We start from the raw sequence: 27803 nt of genomic DNA on the forward strand, positions 1-27803 counted from the left end.
ATTGTTTATCATACTCAGCTGCAATTTAAACAATTTGTGCAGCGATTGGATGTCACTGAAATATCTGATCTGCTGTTTTCTTCCAAGCTGCAGCAGAAAAGAAGAGCAGATGCAGTGTTCTTTGCTCTTTTTTCCTCCCTTTAAGTCATTATTCTGCTAAACTTTAAAGGAATAAATTTCTGGTTGCTAGACTTTGGTGTCAGTTTATCACCTCTGTAGTGGTTCTGCACTACATTTGCTGTTTTATAAAAAAGGGTTTGGGTATTCCTGATATTAATGCCTTCATAACATAGAATCACAGAATGGCTTGGGCTGCAAGGAACCTTCAAGACCATCCAGTTCCATCCCCCTGCCATGGGCAGGGAACTTTCCACTAGATCAGGGTGCTCAGAGCTCTGTCCAGCCTGGCCTTGGACATTTCCAGGGATGGGTCAGCCACAACTTCTCTGGGCAACCTGCACCAGGGCCTCACAGGGTAGAATTTTTTCCTAATATCCAATCTAAACCTACCCTCTAACACAAAGCAAATAATGCTTACTTAACACTGACCTTAAATAAGAGCAGAAGGAAGCTTTGTCATCTGTATGAAATTAAAACAGAAATTATTTCCTTTCCATTCCATTCCAAGCAACAAAAGTATGCCAGAAACAGAGCTTTCAAGCCCAAACTGGCTGACATTTCAGAGCTCATGGCTGGGCCTGTGGTGAGCAGCAGTGTTGACATCCCTTCCTCAATGACTTCCTGGGTCCCCCCAGTATGGTCTCACTGCGTAACTTTGGAGAAGCTCAAGAAGTGCATGGGGGAGCCTTCACAATATTTGAGGTTGGCATGAGAAAATAAAATTTTGTAATCAGTTAAAAGGCTGAGGGTGGTTCTTTCTCTGTAATTTAATTAAGCCATAGTGCACCAAGTGCTCCCCTTTCTCTGAGGTAGTCAAAGTCATGCATCATAAATTTTGTGCCAGGGACTCCATCAGTCTGGAGAGAGTCAGTATGTGCCAAAGGTTGTGGAGATAATTGAAGAGGAAGGTTATTTTTCTGCACTGTGCATTCTACACTATTGATGTGGCAAATGTGTTTAAAATAAATTTTCAAATGTTTTTAAGCTGTAACATTCAGGAGAACAGTTTGGTACAACTTTGTCAGGTATGACAGGATTGCCAAATCTTGCAAATTATTTACTTTTGAATCTTAAAAATTATTCAGGGTCTTTGTTGGATGACTGAATAATGCTGTGTTGCTACACCTGTAATTTATGTATAAATAACATACATACATACATATATATATATATGTGTGTGTGTGTGTGTGTATGTGTGCATGTATATATAAAATATAACTGGTTCCATTCTTTTGTAAGGTTAAATGGCAAGAACGAATTATCTGGAGAGTGATATTTAAAAAACTGGTTTTCACAATATATAAAAACACTTATCTGGTTGTTGGGATAGAGTTCTGTTCTGTTCTGCTTCCTCTCCAGTGGAGTCTAAGTCTCATAACTTGCACATTTGGAAAGGAAATGTTTGCTGTTGTTTGTGCTGGTGTGCTCTGCTTGTTTAACTTCAGGTTTTATTGGTAAATTTATCTTTCCACATGTAGCTTCACTGATTGGGCAACATAATACAGGTGAGTAAAGATCACATTTAAGAGTCTGCAGTAAGAAGTAATATTCATCTTGCATTATTCCATTTTATTCCAGACTATCAATTCCTGTTATTTGGTGCAAAGGGAGGGACTCCATGGATTTCATTATCCTTCACGTACAAATGCAGTTGTATAATTTTTAAACAGCTGAGTGAGGGTGGGGAGCCACTTCTCTGGGACACAGTGAGTGAGTTATTTGGAGTGATGCGTGAGACTCTGCACTTGTTAATAAAATTTCCTATGAGAGCAGCCCTGTAGTATGACCCTGCAAGCTCAAAATATTACGATCAAGGATTTTATTAACTAGGATTTAGAAAACTGCTAGGTGAAAGCAACTCAGCTTTTAAATCTCCCCTGTACACGTATAGAACGTGTTTCACGTAAGTTAATGTTCAAGCCAAAACATGCAAGTTAGGAAAGTTTGAATGTTTGAGGCAGGTTCCATAAACACCGACAGTGTCTTTAATCAGCCCCAGAATTTCATCTGAGAGGATGGTTTTCTATAATGCTTTACCACAAGGCAGGTGGTTGATGGCATGAATAGCTACAGAGAAAACCCACATTTTTTGGCAGGGAAAATCCTCAGTTGATTAAAACTCTCTGTCTGATAGTCCTCATGCTTATATCTAGAGATTGTTCAGCCTGTGGTGAAGTGCAGTGTTTTTCCTGGAGCAGTGTACATGGAAAACTGCCTGCAAACTCCAACATGCTGTTCATTTGTTGCAGCAAACAGGCAAAGCACTAATAGGATTTCTGTTCCGCTTGATGTAGCCACATGAGGAATTAACCTCAATAAAGGCAACTGCATAGAGGAATGCAGTTTCTCTTTAGGGGCTTAGGGTAGGTTATTTGCAAAATTCGCCTGTTTGGGTTTTTTTTTAAAGCAAACAATGAATAATGAGTTAAAAGAATCAGCACGTTTCTTTATATATTCATTCATATAATTCAGCAACAATTTTAAAACAGAAAATAATTAAAAATCAGATGCTGTGTTACCACTCTCTGCTGACTTTCTGGTAGAGCTTCCCAGTAGCACAGTTATGACCAAAATGATCCCAGACAGAGTGTTTATTCCTGTCATAAACAAACCTGTGGTCCAAAAGCTTTTAGAAAGTCCAGAAGGTTGATTTTTCAGCATGGTAACAATTAACAATGCACTTTTTGTAAGCCTGTCATGAGAATGGTGCTTTTTTGTGAGGCTTTGAGTATTGAAAAGGGAAGTAAAGCACTTTGAGGACTGCGTGATGTCAATGGGCTAAGGAGTGTAGGAAGGATCAATTCAGCTTTTTTCTTTTCTGGCAGTTTGGGGGGAAATGACTTTTGGAATATGAAGTGTATATTGGGTAGCTATAACATTTATTAGGTATTACATTTTTTTCTGTTGGGTCAACCAGGGTAATTGTAGAAGGAGCTGCCTGCACCACCTTCTGACCCTTAAAAGGACTATGAAAATGTGATCCCAGCTAAAGATCAACTGTCTGGTCACTAATCCCCAGGAAGAAAAAAGTTCTCAGATGGTGTCAGCAGGGCTGCACAGGCCAAAAAACACCTCCTTAAGTCAATGTTTTCATGTGACTTCCAAGCATGTAGTCAAGTCTAAAAACTGGGGAAGGAAGGAATGATTTTTATCAATGTGCAGAGACAAGCTCCTTGCATTTTACTCTTGAGGCTGGAAATGAACTGTTTTCTTTGCTGCTTGCAATTCAAGGGCACAAATATTGTGCTGACCCGACTGTCTGGCTGCCTACTCAACAAAAAAAAAAAACTTTTTTGGCTACCCTCGAGTCTGCTTGCCATCCTTTTTCAAGTTCTGTTCCTGGATACACTGAGCAGATGCCATGCTGGACTATGTATATGCCAGTCATTTGTTTGGCAGGGTGAACCAGATCCTTTATGATTCCCTAGGGCTTGGGAGTTGGTGGAGTGGAACAGACCATGAGGGGAAACTTCTTCTGCAGCGGAAAGGAATTACTATCTTGGTGATGCCTTCTAGCCCAGTGTTTGCTACAATGGCAGTTAAAAAGTCTTGGCCATGAGCAAATCCCAGAACATTTGGGATCTCCTAGCCCTGCTGATCATCTTGCCATTGCTTAGTTATGTCAATCAGGCTTTCACCTACCCTGAAGGTCTGGGTAGAGCAGTGTGGAATGGTACTCAAAGCTTCCTTTGGGCACAAACTCTCTGCCCTGTGGAGCAGAACAGCACCAGAGCAAGGAGGGAACAGGCTGCATCTACTGCTGCCTCATGGTGCTGCTGGGCAGCCTCATATTGAATTGGACTCTCTTAAGTCAGTAGGTTTTTAATCAAAAACTTGTTCTTAAGGTGAAAAGTTGTTTGTTGACCAGACTTTTTTAGGAGGTGGGAGGGTTGCATCAGTCTGGTTTATATACCCAGAATTAACTGTTCAGGTTTGACTCTACTTGGAGTTAGAGCTAGGGGTTAACATGAGTTTTTGGTTGGGATTACACAGCCTTGTAGATGGTCATATTCTAGGGTATTAATGTGTTAATCACTGCAACAAAAGCTCCACTGTTGATTAACAGAACAGGTTGCTGAAGGATTTTCTGTGTGTGTGTAGGAACCTCTTGGGTCTGGGAATTTTCAAGGAATTCAAGCCAAAGTCCTGTGTTTATAAATTTGTCAATATTCTAGAAACAGTGACGAAAAACCCTATTGAGCTTTGGATAAACTGGGATGCTGCATCTCTTCAGGCAACACATGTCACAGTAATTGATGTGTAATCCTGCAGCTAGAGGAGCGGGAAGTGCTGCAGCGTTACGTAATGCGCCGAGCCCAAGTGGGGCATCACGGACGGCTGCTGCCTTTCAATTACATCCCATAAGGGCGAGGGAAGGATCAGTGTGCTGAAACAGCTTATTGACTGCTGCATTCATACATGGGCCTGCATACATTTAGACACTTAGTAGTGAAGGGAAATGGATGCTGATGTTGTGTGTGTGACCTTCGAGTCCTGTGTCTCCAGCTTGCTTAACCAGCCATCAACAGGAGACAGGCTGGGAATAAATACCCTGACATTGTGAAGTCAGCCTTGGGTGATTCTATGATACAGACCACCACCTATGTTTTTCTGGAACACAGAAGAAAGTTTTCAGTTTTTTACTTGATGTAAACACCTCTGATATACCCTTAAAACTGCTCAACAGTGGTGGTTAAAAAGAAATTTTTTTATTAGTGCTGGTTCAGCACACTGGAAGTTGCATCAGATTTAATCTATACTCCATTTCAGCTTGTTAAACACTGTGAGGCAAATTTCTTATTAGTGTCAAAGTGATATATTTCTAAATATTGGTTAATAAGTGAGAGGGCAAGAAAAGTTAAAAACAAGTTTCCCAAGAGCCAAAAAGGACAGCACAGATAATCTGGCAAACGTGAGTGAATCAGCTTCAGCAGTAGGTGGGAGCTCTTGGCAATGTTGTGTTTCCTTGCTCTCTCTGCAGTTTATTTTCCTGCTGCAGCATGGGGAAAGCTTGTTTGGCATTCTCAGTATTTGAGCATAAAAGGTTCATCTTCTGTCTTAAGTAAAGCTGTCACTTTACACTGTACCCTGGCAAAAATAAATACTGTGGGTTTGATAAGGATATAATTCAGTGAAACCTGTAGAAATTGCTAATTAGCTACAGTAAAAAAAAAATCTACAGCAGCAGTTGATTCTGTGGCCTTTCCTTGAGCAGGGCCGGTCATAAGCATTGCTTTTGATTCCTCCTCCTCTGCAGCAGCAGGAGTACCAAATAAATCAAGTAATAGACACATGTGTCAATATTGGATAAGGAAATAGGAAACTGAATTGTTATAAAGGCAGTAAGCTAGAAACAGTCTTCTACCTGAATTACCATAGGTTACCCCTGTGGAAGTAGGTTAGTAGGAGGATTAGAAACTTTAAAATAAATAATGGAAGCTTTAAAAGCTATGCTTGACAGCATTTGTGATCATGCTAAAAGGAAAATCACATTTGCCTGCCTACGGATCAGCCCATGTGTTCTCTCTCTGATTCCTCAAACCTCAGCTGTTCCCAGGCTTTTGCTTCCCCTCTCCCCCTTCCACACATACCTTTGGCTCGCTTCTCTTAACATACGCTTCTCTTTCCTGACACAGTACCATAAAACTGGGTTATAAACCAGAAATTGTCAGGAAAGCCACATAAACCTTTCTACAACTTTGGCAGAGCAGCCGTGCAGCAGCAGAGCTTAATGAAACACTGACGACTCCCAGAGCTGCCAAATATGAGAAGGGGAGGACAGTTGTAGGAGGGTGAGAAGCAATAATTGAGCAGAGACAGAAAATGGGAGAGCGGGATGATGAAATCCTTTAAGAGGCCTGTCACTTATTTCCTTAATTCCATTTTCCAGAAGTGTTATTTAACCCACCGTGGTTGCTGCTGGCATGCTATTGCATAGGAAGTTTCAAAAGGCAGAACAACTTTGCCAGAAGGAGATTTACTCTTCTGCAGCTTAAAAACACCTCCAGAATTCTCTGTGATAAACACCACAGTAATATTTCTGTACTGAAGCTGTTGAAGGGCAAGGGCTTTGTTTTATTACCAGTTTAGCTGGTCTTTCAAAATGCATGGCTCTAGTCTAGGTGCAGACATGGCATGAAATAGTTTCCAAATTTTTGGGAGTTAATTCCGCTGTAACAGTGTTGACTTGTTAGCATCCAACTCCTAATGAAATCAAAAATTTCAAATACAAGTTTTAAGAAAACGTCAGTTTTCCTACATCTCTAACCTAATATCATAATTTTCCTATTAATTATTTGTTCCTGTGTCTCTAATGTGGATGCAGATTTTGTCTTGAGTCCTGTCCTTATGATAGGGAGTGACTAAAGCAGAAATGTGGGTGCATTTTAAAGGTCTGAATGTGCTGTAGGTTTGAATATCACAGCAATGCAGGAAGCAGGTTCCTGTCCTAGAAGACAGTGCGCCAGCCCTCTCCCCTCAAAGTGTCTCTTTGGTCCTCTGGGTTTTTCCTGACCATTCCAGAGTAGCTGCAGCTAACAGCTGACTTCTGCTGTTAGTTTTGGAATGAATTTTCTGCCTTTTGCCCCTGGATGTCAGGTTATGCAGTGCCATGTTTTTTATGTCTCTGCAAGATTCCTGCTAATTATTTGTTCTCTTGATTATCACTCTCCTCAGTGCCCATAACCCCATCCAATGGAGAAATTGTGCTTTATCCCTCCGGTCTTGTGTCCCACAAAAAATTCCTTGTTTGCACAGAGGAGGCAGCCCTGAATATCCTCCAGAGCAGTAACAGAGCAGCTGAGTGAGCTGAGAGCTCAGCATCCCAGCCCTTGCGCAGCCATCCCTGCCAACAAGGCCTTACAGGAGGAGGATGAGGGAGAGGAGAGATTTCTTGCAAGGGGCTGATGTTTGTGCTCCTGCAGTGTTCGGCTTGCAGGGCACAAGTACTCCTGCCTGTGAGATGGGGATAATGTGCTGACAGCTCCTGAATGTTGCAGGCTAAGCACAAGAGCTCTGATTCCACAGGCACAAGAGGAATTTCAGCATGTGAATTTTACCAGATTGAAGCCACAGTTTTGAGATGCTGTTTATGCAGTAGGTTGTTCCTGAGACTCTGAGCAAATCAAGATGCCTGACACCTTGCTGGGCAATCATTTTAATGTAAGATGCTAAGCAGCAGTGAAAAACCTCACAGTTTTGTTCTGAGTTCTTCCACCTGCTCTCTTGCAACTGAACTGAGCCCCGTGATCAGAAGTATTGGTCAATTTTTCACCACTGTTGTGCTGTTTGCTGCTTCTTCCAAGCAGGTTCTGAACAAGCACTTGGCTTGAGCAAGTGCCTTATGCAGGCTGGGCAGGAGTCATTGAATGAAAGCAAATTTTTAGTCTAAAAATGAAGTCCTGTATAAGCTTCATTTCTTCTCACCCCAGCAGCTGTAAGATACTGTTGCATTAGGGCTGCAAATTAGAGGCTGTCTCGTCTCATGTGCTGCCAGACTCTGATTTCAAGAAGTACTTTAAATTATTTCCTTCTTAAAAGCTTGTACTCTCACTGCTCAGATCATGGTAATGGGCACCAGGACCAATTACTGTGCTTTCTGTGCTTTTTTTTTTTAGCCATTCCCTGTTAGTCAGCGTTCCTGTTTCAATCCAGAAGTTAGAATGTGGTTTCTCAAGGGTGCAGCAAACTCTATGTACAAGTGCTGACTGTTCCTCAGTAGTGCTCAGACCACCAGTCAGGCCTATTCCAGTGCATTGGTTCAACATATGTTGGCTCAGGTTTCTCTGGCAGCTCAGGGTCCCACTCGAACCCATTAAAAATCCTGTAATCTCAGCGGAGATAGCAAGAAGCAAAGAATATATGGTCAGTTTCATGGTGCCAGAACAGGCATTGCAGCTTGTTTGCCGTTTCTCTGGGAGACACAAATGTGTGCCAAGTCCATATTTTCATTTTAAATATAAGAGAATGCATATTTGGCTGAATTTATGAAATTGCTCTGAAGCCCCTACTCCTCATATAGATCCTCCAAAACTAAACTGCTTCAGTTTGCAGTGGTTCGTATAATTTTTATGTATAAGATGAAAAACAGATAGCAGAGTTCAAACTTTTCCACAGCTTTTTGATAAGGATTGGTTCTGCTTGGTGCACTCCTTAAAAATAGTCTAAACAAGAAGTATAAGAAATGCAGTTTTAAACAGATCAATGTGAAATAATTTTAGCAGCACACAGTATTTTATACAAGGATGAGAGTGTGGAATAGAAAGCATTTGCAGGGCACGACAGCTTCTTGTGTTCATTCAGAAATTTGTATGGTGTTTATTTAAAGTGTATAAACAAGTCTCTAGGTGATGATTTCTAACAAATGAAAATAGGACCATAGCATCCTATTCCCATATCAGATCTTATTGTTAAGCTTATAAAGAACTATTTTTCCCCCAATAGAACTTATCAAAAAGAGATTTTGAATAGAAACTGCTGTATGTGACTTAATCTTTCTTCCATGTAACTCGTGACCTCACGCAGCCCTTAGACTGATGGTGACACAGTGAGCATTTCCTGTGAACCGTGAGCAGTGCTGGTCCCACTATTGTTGGGCACTTTTTTTGTCTGGGAAAAAACAAACCCTTATTTACTAGAAGCCAGTGTCCTGTTTGTTTGTAGCTGGCTGGGAAATGCCATATTACAAGGGTCTCAGTGGCAGTCGTCGCTCCTAACAGAAGCTGTTGTTGTGTTTTGCTCTTTTTCTCACTGATTTGTATGAGACTTCTGAGTCTGCCTTGTGACCTGCTCCACATTCAGTTCACATTCTGCCACAAATACTAACCTTGTTTATCCAATATGTTTTTTCCCTCCTCAGATTAGCTGTCAGTAAAAGGCTAAATAATAATCCTCCAGTTATTATTCCTCCCCCGTGAGGCCACCAGGCTGCTTTTCCAAGTTGGTGGATGGTGGTTTGCTCTAAGAGCTGCTACCTGGCAAGGCAAGTGTGGAGGTGGAAAATTACAGACAAAATAAAGGAACAGCATTAAATTGGTAATGGGACGCAGCTGCTTTGGCCTTTGAGTCTGCATGTGTGTCTCAGCAACCTTTGGTAAAGGCATGTGCTGCGTGAAACCACTCTTGGCCATACAAAATCAGTCCCAGCTGAGCTGTGGCCTGTTCTAGGGAGACACAGCAGCTCTCAGCAGTTGGGACATTTCACTTCTGGCTGCAAGAGGTTGTGGACAGGCTGTCAAATGGATGACAACGTCATGGCTGTGCTGCCTTGAAATCCAGTCCAAGCCAGCATCTGTGCATCTGTTGTGCACGTCAGAGACTGGATGGTGCAGGGCTGCTGGCCCAGCACGTAACCATAGCCAAGTTTATTTAAAATACACCCCCCAGCTGAGTCCTTGCCACTGAATGGGGGCGTAAGAAGGAACTTCTTGGTGTGTCAAAACATTCCCTCTGTCTACATTTCTGCTTATTGTTGTCTTTCCTGCCTCAGCTGCCTTCTGAACTGTCTTCCCATTTTAAAATATTGCATAAAATGGTAACATTCTCTAGGTTTAGCAGCATACATATACAGAGAAAGTAACCATTAGGATATACAATTACCTTCCACAACTTTCTAATGCTCTAGCAGACAGAACTTCTATAAAGTTTCATATTTGGAGTTCTGTGAGGCAGAAGACTTCTGGAAGACTTAGGAGGGGTTTCTGTTGTTTTAATACGGACATACACACATACACACACAATTTCTTTAAGTATTTCAATTTTCAGCCTTTTTTTTTTCTTCTTCTGCCAAATCACACTCGCCAACCTAAATACACACATCATGTGTGCAGACATTCAAGATACTAAAACCAGAATAGCCTCTTTTAAGGGAAGAATAGTATTTTGGGGTTGGAGTTCTCCTTGTCTGTCTGGAATGTTCTCATTTATATAAAAATGTCTAGCACTAAAGCAAGCTACTGTTGAAATGATGAAGGTCCTGCAGACTCTGCCAGCATGAAAGGTGAATTTTAGGAAAAGCATCTGTGAGGTACCTTTTGAAGTCTCACTTCATGGGACAGTGGAGGTTGTGCTCAGTGCCTCAGAAAGCTCTTTCCTGGAAACTCCTGGTAGAACATGGCTGTGAGCTTTACAAAAGTCTGATTTCCCAGCAACAATGCTGAGCACAGACATCAGAGGTGACACCTAAATCTGTACAAAGAAAGAATCTTCTGGGCACTACAGCTCTTCACTAGAGCTCTTCAGAGTTTTGGCAGACTGAGTTTATCAATTGCACATCTCAATTTTCAGATCTAGAAAGCAAACACAAAAAGAAACTCTGGATAATTCATTTTCCTGCCCATTGCTACAATGATAGCTCTGTCTGCCTGTGCATTGCTCAGATGAAGAGTCTGTCAGGTTGAGGAGGGAATTCTCCCAACAGCAGATTAATTTTTTTTCTTGTACTGCTTTTAGTTTTTATGTGTGCCTGCTTCCCACCAGGAGTCTTCTCTAACCCCACTCAGTTGTTTTCCACTTGAGTAACCAATTACATTCTGATGTGACAAACTCACAGTTTACATACTTACAAAGTAAAGCCATACACATCACTTAATAAATGGTAACAGTTTGGAATTCTGCATAACTGTATGTAAAACACACATGATGACTTTATAAACTGCTGGCTTACTCTTGGAATGCAATTTATCAGGGCCCTGCCATTTAGCTTATGGAAGCAGTCCCATGGCATGGCTTCTCCAGCAAGAGAGAAAGCAGGTTGTGCTCATGTCAGTGATTCCTGCCATTACCCAATCTATGGGAATGGCTCGTGTTTCACTTGAAAGTCATCCCTTTCCTGTTTACTTGGGGGAGCACTCAAAGCTTTTTAGAAATTCTTCCATTTTTCTTGGCATGGGGCTATTAATTCTTGTATAGATTTTTATCTATCTTTTTCTAAAGATAGATATTTTGGCTGGTAATGAGTAGTTCAATAAAAAAAATCAAAGTTTTTTTTCTAAAAAAGAATCTTGAAACATAATGTTCTTGGGGTTTCAAGTGTCCTTTTTACCCTTCCATAAAAGCTACATCCATGGCTTTGTTCTGAAATCATTGAGATTCATGTCTTCTGCAAAGTAAGCCAGTTTCACTGTAAATATTTAGATTTAGGCTTTTATTTATAATACTTAGATGTTAGGAAGATCACCCTTTGCAATAAGTAAAAATAAATTCTTCCCAAGAAAGCATTTCAGTCTTTGTCCTCTGACTCACACATGGAAAGATAAAACTCATTAATTTTAGTCATGCATCAAAGGTTAGGTAAAAAACCTTTTTTCCTTCCTTTTACTGACCTGTAAAATCAAACCAGACCTTAATCTGATTTTGAGTTACTACATGCAAAGTTGATCTTGAAAGTACTTAAGTCAAGTACTGAATGTTTTTTAAATAATTTTAGGACATTTTTCTGACAGTTAGCTGTGGCTATAAAGCATAAAAAATACCTGTCCATCCAGTTTAAAAATGTGCAGGTTTTACATTTGAAGGAGAAATATTTGTAAACATTTTTTAGTTCTCTGCAGAAGTAATTTCAAATCATCATTTCAAATGGTTTGTGTGTTTCCAAAACTTCTTTTTTTTTTGTTAAGACACCACAGAGAAGTGGCATTGCAGACTGGAGACAAAGTGGTGGCCTCAAAGACAGAGGGACAGTGAGCTGTGCCAACCCCTGGTATCCCTGATTTGCCCTTCTGTTGCTTGTCCCTGATCTATACCAGTGTTTCCTTGTTGTTTCTGCTCACAGTCTCTATTAAAACAAATTCTTTGTCTCAATGAATGTTGGATTATTAAAAGAGAATCTTTGTGTCCATTTTATTTAAATGTGTCTGATTGTTTATTCACATAAGATGTGATGAGGCTTGTTAGGCTGATGACAGAGCTCTTGCCAGCCTTCACTCCTGTGTTTATTTAGTCTCTGTATGATTTACTGCAAACCGTCCCAGCGTCTCGCAAGTGTTTACTGATGGATGAGCTCGACTGAGACATCCCAGCTCATAACTCACAAGTCACAACATAATTCAGAAAAGAAGTGTCTGCTTTCAACACACAGCCCTCGTGCAGTGAAACGCCATCAAGTTATTCCAGATGTTGGTGATCACTACAGTAAAGATCCATGACATTGGTTAAGCTGCAGCTTCTCACTGTGTTTGAAACAGACTCTGCAGGGACTTGGCCTCACACAGTAGCAACCTTGGGTGCTGAACCACTGCTCCCAGGATGGCTCTGTGCAGGCTAAATGGGATGAGTATTTACATGTTGCCATTTCTTCTGTGTCCTGCAGAAAAATCAGTCACCCTAAATGAATCATGGCTAGCCTTTAGTTTTACTTGCCTTGGACTAAATGTTTCGTCTTCCCCATCATTAAGCCAGCTCAGGCACTCATAAGTGTCAACATCTCGGAGCAGGTGAGGTGCCAGTTAAACATGAGGTGCCTGAACCTGCTTGTGTGCTTGGGAAGCTGTTGAACCTGGTGAAGTTAAAGGGAATGTTAAAGCCATTTAGGGGATGGAAGTTTTCCTTGCACTTCTGCTTGAATTGCTGGCTTCCTGACTTGCATCTTTGATGGGGATAGTGTTCCTGAAGAGAAGCTGCATGGTGCAAATAAATGCTGCAGTCTGGAAGCACTGTGGCTTCTGGAACAAGAGCTTTAGGTCTAATATGTAAACACACAGAGTTATGCCTCAGCTAATACTTCCATGTCAGCCAAGACATCACCAAAGAGCAGGAAAAGCTAAGCAGGAGATAGTGATTTGAATCATGATGTGAACACAGTGCCACCTGTACAAACACAGCCCTTTCCTAAAGATCTAAATCCTGTGCAAAAGGAATCAACAGTTCCATGGTAAGTACTGATGGGGAGTATTGGCCTCAGTGCAGGCCTGCAGCTGCCTGTAACAAGGAGAGGTGGCTGAACCATGATGCCATTCCTTGTGGCACAAGGTTCATGGCAAACACAGGTTGGGGAGTTTCAGCCGGGGCAGGTCCCTTCCAATAACCCTGGACTCCTCAGGGCAGTTGTCACTGTTAGCTTGTTCATTAGCCAAAGTTGAGTCAAATCACACAGACCTTGGCCTCAGACCTGGATTTTGAATCCTGATGATGAAATTGATTATTTATGCCAAAAAATAGCTTTGTTTTCCATAATATAATCTCTGCATCACCACAGAGTGTACAACACTCTTGGGAAAATCTGATCTGCCTCGTGGAAGAAGTCAGTGCTGCTAGTCAAGATTTGGTGCTACTTTTAAACAGCAGCAGATTAGACTTCCAAATTTGCATCAGAGGCTATTTTGGGCAGGGATTGGTATAATCCTGCTTGGAAATGGATGCCTCAATGTGCTGAACAGGGAGCACAAGGTACAGGTTGATCTCGCCAGCAAAGGTCAAGTGCTGCTCGCACTCACCAAATATGGGTTTGGATAATAAATGGTTTTCCTTCCTGGGATAAAGACACTGAGTTTTTCTGTCTTGGCATCAGTTGGACTGCAAGAAATAGGTTGTTTTGTTTTCAACATTATTCTAAGAACCATGCCGGAGTGTTACCTGCTCAGTGTGGATAAACGAGCAGGAGGCAGGTCCCAGAGGAGCTGCTGCTGTGGCCAGTCTGCCATCTGCAGGCCTTTGCTCCATGCTGGAGATGTGCAGAGCAGGGCTTGGGAGCTCTTTCTTCTCCAGAAATTAATTATTTCTAGCAAGTTGTTGCTTTCTTGTAAGTGCTATGTACTAAACTTTAAATTTTTCCCGTCTGATCCTATGAATAGTCATCTCTGTTCTTAAAGAAAGCAAAGACAGTGGGGACAAGGAAACCTTGGATTTATCAAAGTTGCTGAATAATTGCTAATTGTTGTTTTTATTGTCTGTCATTCATTTTTGTAAGTAAACATTTTTGTGCTTAGAAATGGGACATTTCACCAGACATTCAAATTCTGTCCTTCATTCTCAAGTCCATTAAATCTTTATTAACCCTTTTGGGGGACTGGTCTTAGATGAAAGCAGTACCACTATAATGTTCAATTTTGAATCTTAAAAGTTTGTTGAGCAGGGGATCTGTATATATGACAGCCAGGCAGCTTCCAAGCACCCTAAAATCTTTGGGTTTATGTTCCACAAATCAATAGGAGGACTCAGTAGCAGAAATATTTCAATTGTTACCTTCTTATTGCCCAGGTATTTGAAAGGCAAACAATCTGTGCTTTCCTTAGCTGTTTTTTAACCATTGCTAAAGAATCCTAAATGAGTTTTTAAGCTGGGAGAGAATTCACTGTAGAGAAATTACCCTCAATTTACCCTTTTCAATGCTTTAACAAAGCTTCATGTATAGAGTGAGATGTTTGGTATGTACCACATAACCTTTCCATCATTTTTGTCTTCATTTTAGGTCTTCCTGAACAATACTACAGCCTCACTTGGTTCCTCAGCCCTATCCTGGGCTTGATCTTCACTCCGCTCATAGGTTCGGCCAGTGACCGCTGCACTCTGAGCTGGGGCCGCCGGCGGCCTTTTATCCTTGCTCTCTGCATTGGGGTCCTCTTTGGAGTTGCACTTTTCCTTAATGGCTCTGTGATAGGTAAATAACAAGGAAATCCCCTACATGCATCCCCTGCTAATGTACCTGCTTTGAGATTTTAATGCAGGAAATAAAGATAATGTTCTGCAGTTGGTTTACCTCGTATTTAATGTTAAAATCATTAGAAATCTCCACAACCCTGCACTTGAGCTCTGTCCATCTTGCCTGTTATTATTTGGACTCAGAGTTACAGCACTGTGCTGAGCATTGTGCAATCCTAGCTGTAACTGGTATTAATAACAATGTTATTAATACAATGGTTGCCAGCATAATGTTTGCAGTCCCTGAGACGAATTTGGTCGATCCTTGACATGGGAAAATTGTAGCAACCTGTTCACAGGGAAATGTTTCCTGTTGTGATCCATTTTCCCTTTAATGCATATCTGGCAACACATCCTGTTTCCAGCATTATTTCAAAAATTATCTTTTCACTTTTTCTTGTGCTTTTCTTAGACCCAGTATTGAAAAAGTCCAGAGCACAGTTAATATTTGTTTATCAAAAACTATGTGGGAAAATAATTTTTCCTGAGCCCCCATCAAAGCTGGTAAAAATAGTTTCCCTTGAACATAGTTTACTACGAATTTAATCTACAATCTCTTTGTAAATTTATTGTAGGAGAGGTGACAGCAAGTACGTTTAGGAAAATGTTTACAAAATGATTGGACTGATGCAAACAAAAGAAACTTAGCACCTAATAACATCCTCTTGGCTCTGTTTTTTGGGGCTAGATGCAGCTCTATTGTGAAACAGGTCTACTAATTGAGGGAAATGAGTGGAATGTTACCTTGGCTTAACCTGTTGAAGCCAGACTGGAATGTCATAGGATTGGTTTCAATTCTCTGCAAACTGAAGTGGACAAACTATTCAAATAGATGACATTTAGTTTATGCTTTTTTAATTTAGCCAAAGAATAAATATTATTTATTTGAATTGTTATCATATGGCATGGTCCTGGGGTGACTGTATGGTTTGATATCAATTGTATTTAGTTGTCATCAATTTTATTTAGTTGTTGTGTCTCCAAGACTTATTCATCTTCCTCCAGATGTTTGCAGGATGTTAGGCTGCAACCCCCTTACAAGATTTTAAGTGATGAGAGCTCTCAGTTCCATACAGTAGTTTAGATCAGAAGTCATTGATACCAGCAAGCAAACCTCAGGCTCAGCTTATAGGCTTATTTAGAAGCCTTTTAATAAATCAGCACAAAATATTGTCAAGTTTTCTTCTTCGCTTGCCTATCCTCAGTCTCCAGTTACTTGCAATCCTAATTGCAATTTGGGACAACAGGAGATGCTGCAAAAACTGTACCAGAACCTCTTTCATAATGTGACTTCTGTCAGGAGGAGTCATAGGGCGGGGAACCAAGAGCACAGAGGTTTGCTAATCCCGATTGTGATACAGTCATGTCCCAGGAGAACACCTTACCCAACTCCTGTTCTCTCCTGCCCTGTTCCGATTTCCAGCAGATCTACAGCGGCGTTGGTGTTTTCTGCTGTAGGGTTCAGCTGAATGTGGAACATTTATAAATTTCTTTAGCCTTCAAGGAGCTTGATATAAATGAGGATTCAATATGCAGGAATCAGCACTTGAGATTTAGATGATTTTTGGTGGCTTAGCCAGTTCATCTCCTTCCACAGAAATTTTAATCAGTTACACTAATGGTTTTATCAGCCTCACATGTGTAACTTCTAAATCTCTGTGATTCGAGTAATTCGTGCTTTTGTCACTGGTTCATCTCATGACAAATTATCCAGCTCTGCACTAATACTGCCTTTCTACTCTGTAGACAAAAAGCATTTCATCTTATGCTGTCAACAGAAGCTGACTGATGCTTTTTGCAATGCAAAATACATCCATGTTGCTTCCTCCTTAAAAGTTTTGCTTATAAAAAGCGATCTAGAAAATAGGAATGTTTAAGAAAAGCAAAGAGAGCAATGAAGGGGTTAAATTTCACTTTATCCTGGTGTACTGTGACTGCTACACATTAAGCATTGTGTGAGGAGTGCTGCCAGCAGTGCAGTTACCTGTGGATGTGTCTGACAGATGAAATATGTCATTTTGGATGCTCCCCTTTCTCACCATGGCTGTCTTTTATAAAAATAGCCTTCAGCATCTGAATGAAAATACATGGGATGAATATGGAATAATATCCAGTGCTCCCAGAGGTTTAAGAGATGCTTTATAAAATAACATTTTGATAAATGTCAGTCTGAAGAACATAAAAACCATCTGTGTCCCAGGCCTTCCATGATGCTGTGCCAAAGAGCTGAAATTGCCATTTTGTTCCATAAAGAAGTTTTTGCAGTGAACATGTTGGCCACCTCTCTCTTAAGGTGTTAAGCTTGTTCTTAGGAGTTTGCCCTTTTTAAGTGAGATGCTCAGACACCTCTCCCATTTCTCCCCAGGTCTGGCTATTGGTGATGTCCCGGACAAGCAGCCCATTGGAATAGTTCTCACGGTGCTTGGGGTGGTGGTGTTGGACTTCTGCGCTGATGCAACTGAAGGGCCAATTCGGGCCTACTTGTTGGATGTGGTGGACAGTGAAGAACAAGACATGGCCCTGAATATCCATGCATTTTCAGCTGGTAGGGAGTTAGCTGAGATGTTTTTGGCAGCTGTTCAGTCTTCCTGAAGACCAGGTTGTGGCTGAATTAATTATTCCTGAACTCACATCTCACTTTTTTCTGTTCCACAGGTCTTGGAGGAGCAATTGGTTATATGTTAGGAGGGCTGGACTGGACACAGACCTTCTTGGGTAGCATTTTTAAGTCTCAAGAGCAAGTCCTTTTTTTCTTTGCAGCCATTATTTTCTCTGTCTCCGTTGCTCTCCACCTTTTCAGCATTGAAGAAGAGCAATATAACCCTCAGCAGGACAGGATCGATGACGAAGGAGACACACTTTCCAGTGCCAAATTCAGTGGCAGTCTCCCCCCTCTGAATCGGCTGAATGTAATTAGTGAGGAAGAGCCCTATGGAGCTTCCATGTTCCATGATGAGGTTCAGTCGGAGCATGACCTCAATATGGAGTTCCTTGAGGTGAACATTGTGAGAAGCAAGAGTGACTCAGTTCTGCACATGCCTGATGCCACACTGGAAATTGAATCAGAGCTGCTTTTCCTGCATGACATCGAACCCTCCATTTTTCAGGATACTTCATACCCAAACACTCCCCACAACACGAGCCAGGAGATCATGAAGTCCAAGCTCAACCACCTGTCTGCTTTCCTCAGGGAGAATGAGAAGGAGGAGGAAATGTTGCTTGATAATCGTTTAAATGAAGATAAAGTCCCAAACATCAACGGCTCCCTGCCAAAGGAGTTCCTCAACGGCCACGCCAGAATAGGCATGAAGCAATCCAGCACTTCCAACTCCATGCGGCGGCGCAGGCACATGTTCTACCGGCAGCCGTCCTACACCTTCTCCTACTACGGCAAGATCGGCTCCCACCAGTACCGCTTCCGCCGCGCCAACGCCATCCTGCTGATCAAGTCCTCACGCAGCATGAACGACATCTACGACATGCAGAAATGGCAGCGGCAGCGCTGCCGGCACCGCAACCAGAGCGGCAACACCAACTCCAGCGGGGACACGGAGAGCGAAGAGGGCGAGACCGAAACCACTGTCAGGCTCTTGTGGCTGTCGATGCTGAAGATGCCCAAGGAGCTGCTGAGGCTGTGTGTCTGCCATCTCCTGACCTGGTTTTCCATCATTGCTGAAGCTGTGTTCTATACAGATTTCATGGGACAGGTCATCTTCCAGGGCGATCCAAAGGTAGGAGAGCTGTTCCCATGGGCAGACCTGCTCAGAGTCCCTCGTTTCTGAGATGTGCTCAGTACAACAAAGTGGTGTTGGTGTTTGTGTCTGTTGCAGGCCCCTTCAAACTCAACTGAGCTGCATGCCTACAATGCTGGGGTTCAGATGGGATGCTGGGGGCTGGTGATTTATGCTGCTACTGCTGCTGTTTGTTCAGGTAAGAGACTGTGCAGTCACACAGTGGAATGCACCTCATGCATGTATTTCTAAGGTGAAAGTGAATCATGAAATATTCTGAGTTGAAAGGGACCCACAAAAATCATCCAACACCTTGCCCTCCTGAAATAGTGTTGCTTCAGTTGGTATCCATCTCCTTGGTTAAGGTAAAGGATATTTTGGAAAAGCATTTCTTGCGGTCATAAGGAGAAGTGCTTCTTTAAGAATCAATATTAAAAAGTTCCTCCAAATGTAGAGGTGGAAATATGAACAGATGGTTAAGTGGCATAAAGCACAAAATGAAATCAAAGGATATTCAGTGGCATTTAACAAGCCTTCAGGAAATTAAAATCATGCTTGGTAGATTTATGCAAGAGAGTTCTTGCAAAGACTGTTTTTAAATCAAAATTATAAATATGTATTTCTGAAAAGCATTCTGCAGATAATTTGCACTTGCAATAGACTCTGGAATTGAGAGTTTTTGCCAAAGTTAAATTCTGCCTTTTGCAGCACACAGCAGGCATGCCTGCTCAGCTCAGTACTGTGGGGATGGCTCTTTCTGAAGCAGGAACACATCCTGTTCCCAGTGAGGGCAGGGCTGTGCTGGTCAGACAGCCCAATTATGAGCATCCACCTCCTAAACAGGATATAGGGTTGCCATGGCCACATCAATCCCCTAAAATTTTACTGAGTAAATTGATATTAAAGGGGAAATGGCTTCAAACCAAAAAAAGTAGGCTTAGATTGGATACTGGGAAAAAATTCTTCCCTTTGAGGGTGTGAGGCTCTGGCACAGGTTGCCCAGAGAAGCTGTGGTTGCCCCATCCCTAAAGTGTTCAGGGCCAGGTTGGATGGGGCTTGGGGCAAGCTGGGATAGTAGAAGGTGTCCCTGCCCATGGCAGGGGTGATTGCCCTTTAAGGCTCTTCCAGCGCAAACCATTCTGTGATTCCTGTTTTATTCTTTATCTCTGCAGCCTTGTTGCAGAAATACTTGGACAACTACGACCTTAGCATAAAAGTGATCTACATCCTGGGCACGCTGGGCTTTTCCCTGGGCACTGCAGTGATGGCCATGTTCCCCAATGTGTATGTCACCATGATAATGATCAGCACGATGGGAATAGTCTCCATGAGCATCTCCTACTGCCCCTACGCGCTTTTGGGACAATACCATGAGATAAAACAGGTATGTGGAATATTTGGAGTATATATGTGAATCAAGGCAGAACATCCATGTTTCTCTTTAAATCACGGTGGCAAAATAGATTTGTTAAATCCCATTATTGAAGATACCTGCTTGGCTGGGATGTGTGCCAAAGCTTGAATGAATAGTAAATAACAGGAGCTGGTGCTGAAATCAGATAGTCTTCACACTGAGTTGGCTCAGAGGAGATCACGATTGCTTTTTCCTGTGCTTTTCCTATAATACAATCTGGGTGTGAATGGCAGATGAAGAGAAATTTAATTATTATTGGAGTGAATATTTACTATATATCTAGTGGTTACTCCTGTCTTGATGTGGTATGGTAGCATTACTCAGGTTTTTCACAGTCTTAGATTTTGAAATGAGTCTGGAAATGCAGCTGTTATTTTAAGGATGCATAAAGCAAAACAATTCTGCTGGAAACAAGGACAGTTTTACTTCCCAACAGTGTCATTCCACTGCTCCATTTGGATCACAAACTACAGGAGGAACTTCTATTATGAGTTCCTGAATTGCGATTGGGGGGGGGGGGGGGGGGGGGGGGGGGGATTGCTTGTTATGTTCATAAAATTAATGTTTCATGTAACACCAAATGTTTCATGTAAAGTTGTTTTTACCAAACCTAATCTTGGCACTGATGTGGGCTAGAAGTGTCTTTGTCAAGACCTGCCTCGTGCTGCAGGGTCCTGAGGTGGCTGTTGATGAGCAGATAAGGAGGCTCTTGCTCTGCAGTTGTGTCATGGTGCTGCACAAAGATGTTATAAAGTTGACCATGGGGCTGAGAAATTTGAGGAAAGTTCTGGTGTTTAAGTATTGCTTTCATCCATTGTTTTACCTCCTACCACATTTCTTGTCTTTTCGCAGTACATTCACCACAGCCCTGGGAACTCGAAGCGAGGGTTTGGCATCGACTGCGCCATCCTGTCGTGTCAGGTTTACATCTCCCAGATCCTGGTGGCCTCCGCGCTCGGCGGCGTGGTGGACATGGTCGGCACGGTCAGAGTCATCCCCATGGTGGCTTCGGTGGGATCCTTCCTGGGTTTTTTGACAGCGACTTTCTTGGTGATTTACCCTGAAGTCAACGAAGAGCCAAAGGAAGAGCCAAAGGGACTGGGTCCTCCAGAGACAGCCGAGGGCAGCGGCGCGGGCGCAGAGAAGCCGACGGTGCTGAAGCTGACGCGCAAAGGAGCCGCGGCGGCGGAGCCGGAGGGCGAGTCAGCCGTGTGAGGCCACCGACTCTTGTTCACGCACATTCCAAGGAGTGCAGGTGCAGGATCAAGAACTTCTGTTGTGGTTTTCTTTTTCCAGGAAAGCAAATTAGGACCTTCACTACTTGTAGCTAAAATTTGCAGAAGAAAAGGCAGTTTCATGCAAAAATGTAAATGAAATTCTGTAGTCCTTCCTCTAGGTTTGAGCAAGTCGCTCTGATGCTAATTGCTTTCTCTACAACTTAAAAACATCATTTCTGAACACTTTTTATTAAGAATACATTTAGATTTCAAATAAGTTTTATTAATCTGCATGAGACTCACAGTGTATACAATTAGCAGTTAGAAAAATTAAGTTTTCAGCTGTTTTTAAACTAACAGAAAATGGAAGCTATCTCAACCTATAGTCTCTTGCCATTTTTTTGTCTGAACATTTCAGATTTCACTATGCTTAGACATCAATCGATTTTTTTCACGAGCATGATATTACTGGTCTGACAGCTACGTTAATTTTAGATTTCATGTTTTTCATACTGCAATTACTGCAGACTCCTTTTATTTGCAATTATTTTCAAGGAAAAAAAAAAAAAGCAATTACTGCAGTTTCTAAGAAACTGCCGTGAATTCTTTTAGTCATACTATTCACAACCACTCCCAAATCTGCTGCTTGTCAGGAGAGGGTGACACTGGGTGCTGGATGTCAGCTGTAGATGGAAGGAGCAGCAGCTGGGAGAGGTGACCAGCACTCACAGGTTTCTTTATCACAAGTGCTGCATTTTATGAATGTCGTTGGAATACGCTGTGACAATTTTTAGCTGAGAGTTTCACGTGCTGGTGAACTCGGGGGTTTTCTCAGCATTTAAACCTGATCATCTCTGGATGAAGCTGCCGTGGAGAAAGGCATCTCTGGGGTCGGCTTTGTAGAAGGGGGCGTGCGGATTCTCTTCCGTAGGGAAAGGAAGTCATTGATTAATTGCACTTTTTACAATCCTTTAACCTCTTGGCTGGGAATGCAGCAGCCAAGGTAAAGGCACGGGGTCAGTACAACAAGGAGAACCCAAGGCCTACCTCTGTCACTTTATGGCATAGTCTGGGTGTATAAAACTCTGTGTCAGAAACAGTTTTTAGGCCTTAAAATTCAAACGTTGCTGTTCCAGTCCCTGTGTTGGAGGAATTGTAGGCCAGAGCTCTTCTGAGCTGCCATACCAATGCTGTCAGCGCATCCTCCATGTCCCCTTCTGTGATTCAGGACACAGCTGCAGTGCAAAGATACTTTTCTGGAAAGAGGTTCAGAGAGTTATGCTAACTTGATTTGAAATAGGTTTGGATCATTATCCAGCAGCCATTTAAAGCAAGTTTTGAAACTTGTGTTTCACAAACTTCCAGTTGTCATTTGTAAGACATGTTTGTGATGCTGTTGACTCATTTTGGCTTGGGCCCCCCAGGCTGCCTCAATCCGTGTGCTGGACAGGCAAATACAACACGGTGTGAGATTCCTGCTGCCTCAAACTCCTCCTCCTCCTCCAAGACTTGCAAATGCCTGTGTCAATCACGCTGCAGTCCAGGCATTCAGACAAAGAAGCTATATTTCAATATGAAAAGCAGTTTTTAATTAATTACTTGAATTGTCAATGTTTTTGAGAAATGGATGTTTGAGTGTATTTGTAGGTGGCATCCGTGGGTTTCTCTGAAGGCTTTCCAGTCAATGCCTATGGCCTCTGCTATCAAGGGTGATGATGTTTTTAGGCTGGTGACATCACAGAGCACTGAAGTACATGTAATCACACAGGACTTGGGGTTGTATTTGTTTTTCCAAGTGTCTTGAGGAAGTCTTTCTTTTTCTATGGTGAATACTTTTTATGTAGAACATGTACTGTGAACTGCATTCAGCCAGGGGAGCAATACTACTGAAGAGTGTGAGACCTTACTGAAGAAAACAGTTGTGAGAAATTCTGCCGTGAATTTTATCATCTCAGTTACATTTAATATATTCTGGTGATATTCATGTGTGAGAGACAAGTGTTGTGTTTCACCCTAGAACTGGCATTCATGTAAGTTACATGCTGAGTTACACATTTTAAAGTGGCTTTAATATTTTAGTTTTGAAGCTCCTTGAAGATTCTGCTTTTGGTTAAATAACCGCTGTCAAGTACTCCTTATTTTAATCTCTACTGCTGGAAAGATTCTTCAACAGTTTAAAAACCTGCATCTTCTGACTGGTGCCAGCCTTACCTTTTTCCCAGGGGTTCCATGGACCAGCATGGATCAAATCTCCATTACTCCACATTGCACTTTCTAAGCCAAGATCTCTTTCACTGCACCGTCACACTGACCAAGTAGCTGCAGAGAGGGTGGAGAAGCTGAAGCTCCCTCTGACTTCAGATCCCACAGAGGGAACATGAAACCATTTTAGGAGTGAGCTCACCCATGTTCATGGAGCTTTCTCAGCCAGGGAAGGGCAAGGACAGAGGAGGGACCTTTCATTTGGAACCCAGAAGCTTCAAGCAAAGGCAGGGCAGGGCCAGTTTTGTCAGCATTTGGCATGGCTTCATTTCTAAGAGCTGGATGTTAAAATCTGTGTTTGGAGTTGTTTATGGGGCTCATAATGCAGGAATACACACACTGCCACAGCAGGAAGCTGATTTCACTCCCTGGTAAAGGCAAAGGAAATAATTATTCATTGTAAATGTGCTGAAGTTTTTTGTAGTGTTGCCAGAAGAATTAACTTAGGGAGCCCCAGCCAAAGCATCTCCCCCTGTCCTTGGGCCAGCCTTGGAAACCCCCACACTGGCTTCCCCCATTGAGGTGTCCCAAGGGCTTTTGCTTGGATGTGAAAGTTATCTTTTAGCCCCAGCACTGCTCAGTGTAGAGTGGGCAATGATTTATTTCTTCACCTGTCCCTTATTTTGTCTTTTCATACAGAAATGATTTTTTTTGGCCATAATTAAACTAGTACAGTTTTATGTGTTTGTTGTAGAGTTTGTGGAAAGAGAAGTTTTAGGTGGCTTTTTTTGTTATTCCTGGTGACAACTAACATCTTTGTTTTTGTTTGTATACCTGTCTAGTTGAAGTCATCCCATTGGACCATCAGTGTAGGAGGACTAAGGTTTAGGGGTTCAGTTCTGTGTTGTTCAATACTAACAATTTTAACATGTTCTGCTTAACATGTTCTGCTGCAGTGATATGTGACACTAGGCACTGCCCCCAGACCCTCAGGGGCTGGGGTTGATCAGCTGCAGATCTCGAGATGTTTCCTGTGAGAGCAGAGGAGCTTTAACTTTCACCCCTCAGAAAGGCGCAGTGTGGGTTTTACCCTGTTGGGCTATTTCAGTCCAGTGAGATCTGTGCTGTTTGTGGACAGCAATTTCAGACTCCAGAAGCAATAATTTCTTAGTTTCTCTTAGTTTCCCTTCCTGCTGGTTGGTTGACTTTCATAGAGATTTATTGCCTAAATAGCCTTTTAATAACACAAATATGGTGTTTTGCTGGCGCTGGCTATGAGTAGTTGTGGAAAGACAGGGGTTGTTCATCATCAGGAGGGAGGAGGCCAGTAAATCCAATGGAGGTTTGTGCTCTTGAAACACACAGTGTCCTTTTCCCCTTTCATTTGGAGCCTTTTTCTAGGCACTGAAATATTCCCAGCACATCAATGCCAATGCTGGCACTCAGACCCCAGGATGGAGCAGGCTGCATGAGGTTTTCCTCACAGGCAAGGACTGAGTCTTTCTTATCCCTCTCCCACCTCATCTGAACTCTCCAGCACTTGGAATGACAGCAGCAACCACGGTGCTTTTTGCCAGGTACCTCATTAAAACCTCACTTCCATCATTAAGAACATGTCCCCTGCCCTTGGTCTGGGATGAGCTTGGCTTCCTCCAGCATCCACCATGAAAAGCAGGATTTTCCTGGCTGCCAGATCTCACAGCCATGCAGGTTGAGGCCACATCTATGAGTAAAGGTAGAGAGGGTCACACTGTTCCTGGGAGAGCTGGGACATCTGGGCAGAGGGAATCACAGAAGGCAGGTGCTGAGATTTGGGGGTTTTTAGGGACGTGTGTGCATCTGTACCTCTGTGTTTGTACATTTCCAGACACACTGCTCGGGCCAAAATACCTTTGGGGGTTTTATGTTGCTGTCACTACTCCACAATGTTTTCAACTGAGTTCTTCCAGGTTTCCCTCATCCTAGTCCAATGCAAGACAAGCTCAGCTATAAATATGTATCCTATTTAAATGAACAAATTAACTCCTGCATGATACTCCAAGCACATGTAGCAGCTTCGGCATCGGAAGTGTCTGTGGTGAAAGAGAAGTTGGTTTTCTTTGCAGCTGTTTTGTCCTCGTTTCCTTTGAATAGGCCAAATAAATGTAATGGACACCAAATATTGCACAGAAATGTTACTGATGACTGTGTGGAAGAAATACCAAATTTTATTTTTCTTTGCAGAAACTTTATGGTTCCAGAGAGTCCTTTAGCTGTTTTCCTTCCTTAAATGACAAAGCTGAACGTTTGTAAAGCATGTCACAAAATGGTCATTTGGAAAAAGTGGAGCTACCCAAAGTTTTCTCTTTGTCATGTTGCATCCAAAGGAGCTGCAGCAGCTCAAACACCAACTGGGGTTTGAATTTGAGGCTCAGCAGTTCAGAAACTGCCTTAGAAAACAAAAAAAAGGCTCAATTTTTTTTTCCTGGCATGGCACTCACACCCAGTGATCTGCTCATTAAGGTGTTCCAGGTTTTCCTGTCGTTTAAATTAAAATCACCTCCTGGAAAACCAATTTAGTTTGGTTCCTCAACCTGAGCAGCTTCACCTGAATTTCCACCTCAGCTTCCCTCGCCCATGGGAGTACAAGGGGTGCCCAGGAGGACAAATACACCCCCCACCAAAAGAGAGCATCTGCTGTAATTAATGGGCTTTTGATGCCCTTGCGACCTGCTAAAATTTTAAGGAAAATGCAGAGCATGGTTCAATTTGACCTGCTCTGGCACATTTATTCCTAAATTTGGAAGTTTGGGGTGAAGCTCTGAGAGCATTTAATCAAACTTAGTGTCAACTTATTTACTGTGCATCTACTCAGACCTTAGTGACAGCCAAATTGTAATAAATTACCCCAAAATCCTGACTTTTCTCTCAACAAATTGGCAGTTCCCAATGTGAATTTGTTTTGCCTGATGTAACATGAACACTAAGCCCTTTAAGTAGCCAAATGACCAGCTTATTTTAAATGCCTCGTATTACTAGAAAGCTGCATATAGGCATCTCATAGTGGGGAAAAAAATTAAAAATAAAAAAAAAAAGAAAAAAGAGAATATTTAGTTCCTTTGTGAACTGGCCATATGACAACTACTTTTTTATCAACTTATTAAGTTGGGGCACTATAATAGCTCTTGCTGAGTTTAGCAATGTTTATAAGCATGTGTTAAACACATAATGTTGTTTTATGAGGAAAAAGGGATAAAGAAAAGTGATGTCACAGATGAATGTTTGAGTGCGTAGACGGCATAATGTATGTATGATTTTTATTTCTACACTGTTGAGCTTATATTCTGTTTAAAGGTTAAAAAAATTGTTGCATGAGAACTGTTTTATTGTGTTCTGCACTTTCTGTTCTTTTTGTATAATCTTGATTTTTTTTCATTTATGCATAGAAAAGAAAAAAATCAGTTTAGAAATATTCTACTCCACGAGACATTGTGTTCCAATCTGTTGTTCCGAAGTTCGATCTTAATAAACATTTCAGTAAGAGTTGGTGGCTCGTGTCCCTGCGGTGTTTCTAGGGAAGGTGAGCAGAGGGTCATCTGGTCCCTGAGCTGTGCAAGGCAAATAACACTCATCTGTACCCCAAAGCTTCATGAGTATTTCCAAAAATGCTACTGCCAAGCATTGCCTGGCAAGAATGTAGGTGTTGCAATTCAGAGATGGTTCTAAACTCACCTGACACTTGCAGGGTTCAGGTGTAACCCAGGAGACAGCACAGGTGGAGCAAAATGGGGATACCTGGGGCAGGTATGTGTCCCCAGCTCCAGGCTCTGCTCTGACAAAGGGTGGTGGCTGTCACACAGAATCTGTCACCACTCATGCCATCGCTAGGGCTGAAGAGCTGAGGGTCTCCCCAGTCACCTCTGAGTCTATGATTTAATAGCCACAAGCAGCTCCCAAAGACATCAGTTCACATCCAAACTCATCAGCCTCTGGGACTATTGCAAACAGGAAGGGAAAGCTGGAGCCAGATCACGAACACCAGCTGATGGGTAAACTTGCAGTGAAGAGCTCACTTGTCCCATTTGATTTCTAGTTTCCTTTACAGATTTCATCTGTGATTCTTCCTAAAGTAAATTCCTCAGAACAAGTATCAACAGCTCTCGGTTCATTTTTCATAGAATCATCACAGAATTAATTACACTGGAAAATACCTTCAAGATTGAATCCAGCCTATGACCAATCACCACCTTTGTTAAGTAAACCAGACCACTGAGTGTCACATCCAGTCTTTCCTTAAACACCTTGAGGAACGGTGACTCCACCACCTCCCTGGGCAGCCCCTCCCAGTGCTTGGCACCCCATTCCATGGAGAAATTCTTCCTAATACTCAACCTAAACTTCCCCGGGTGCTAAATGAGGCTATTTCAGCTTGTCCTGTTCATAGGATGGACCTGATTATCTCCAAGGTCTTTTCCAACTTAGTTGATTCTGTGATTCTATGCTTGT

The 27803-nt window shown here is 42.2% G+C and overlaps 1 protein-coding gene across 4 annotated transcripts in view; it reads left to right on the top strand.

The window, feature by feature from the left end:
* Positions 1-26844, top strand: part of SLC45A4 (solute carrier family 45 member 4) — an 85004-nt gene extending 58160 nt beyond the window's left edge. For all 4 annotated transcript variants that reach the window (XM_084219246.1, XM_084219248.1, XM_084219247.1 and 1 more), the window contains 6 exons: positions 14525-14713; positions 17120-17299; positions 17410-18485; positions 18585-18684; positions 19658-19869; positions 20752-26844. In XM_084219246.1, the coding sequence (XP_084075372.1) occupies positions 14525-14713; positions 17120-17299; positions 17410-18485; positions 18585-18684; positions 19658-19869; positions 20752-21114 (2120 nt within the window). In that variant the 3' untranslated portion in view covers positions 21115-26844. The remainder of the gene's footprint in view (positions 1-14524; positions 14714-17119; positions 17300-17409; positions 18486-18584; positions 18685-19657; positions 19870-20751) is intronic.
* The last annotated feature ends 959 nt before the right edge of the window (positions 26845-27803 follow it).

Source organism: Fringilla coelebs (assembly GCF_963513975.1).
Source record: "Fringilla coelebs genome assembly, chromosome: 1".
NCBI classification, from domain to species: Eukaryota; Metazoa; Chordata; class Aves; order Passeriformes; family Fringillidae; genus Fringilla; species Fringilla coelebs.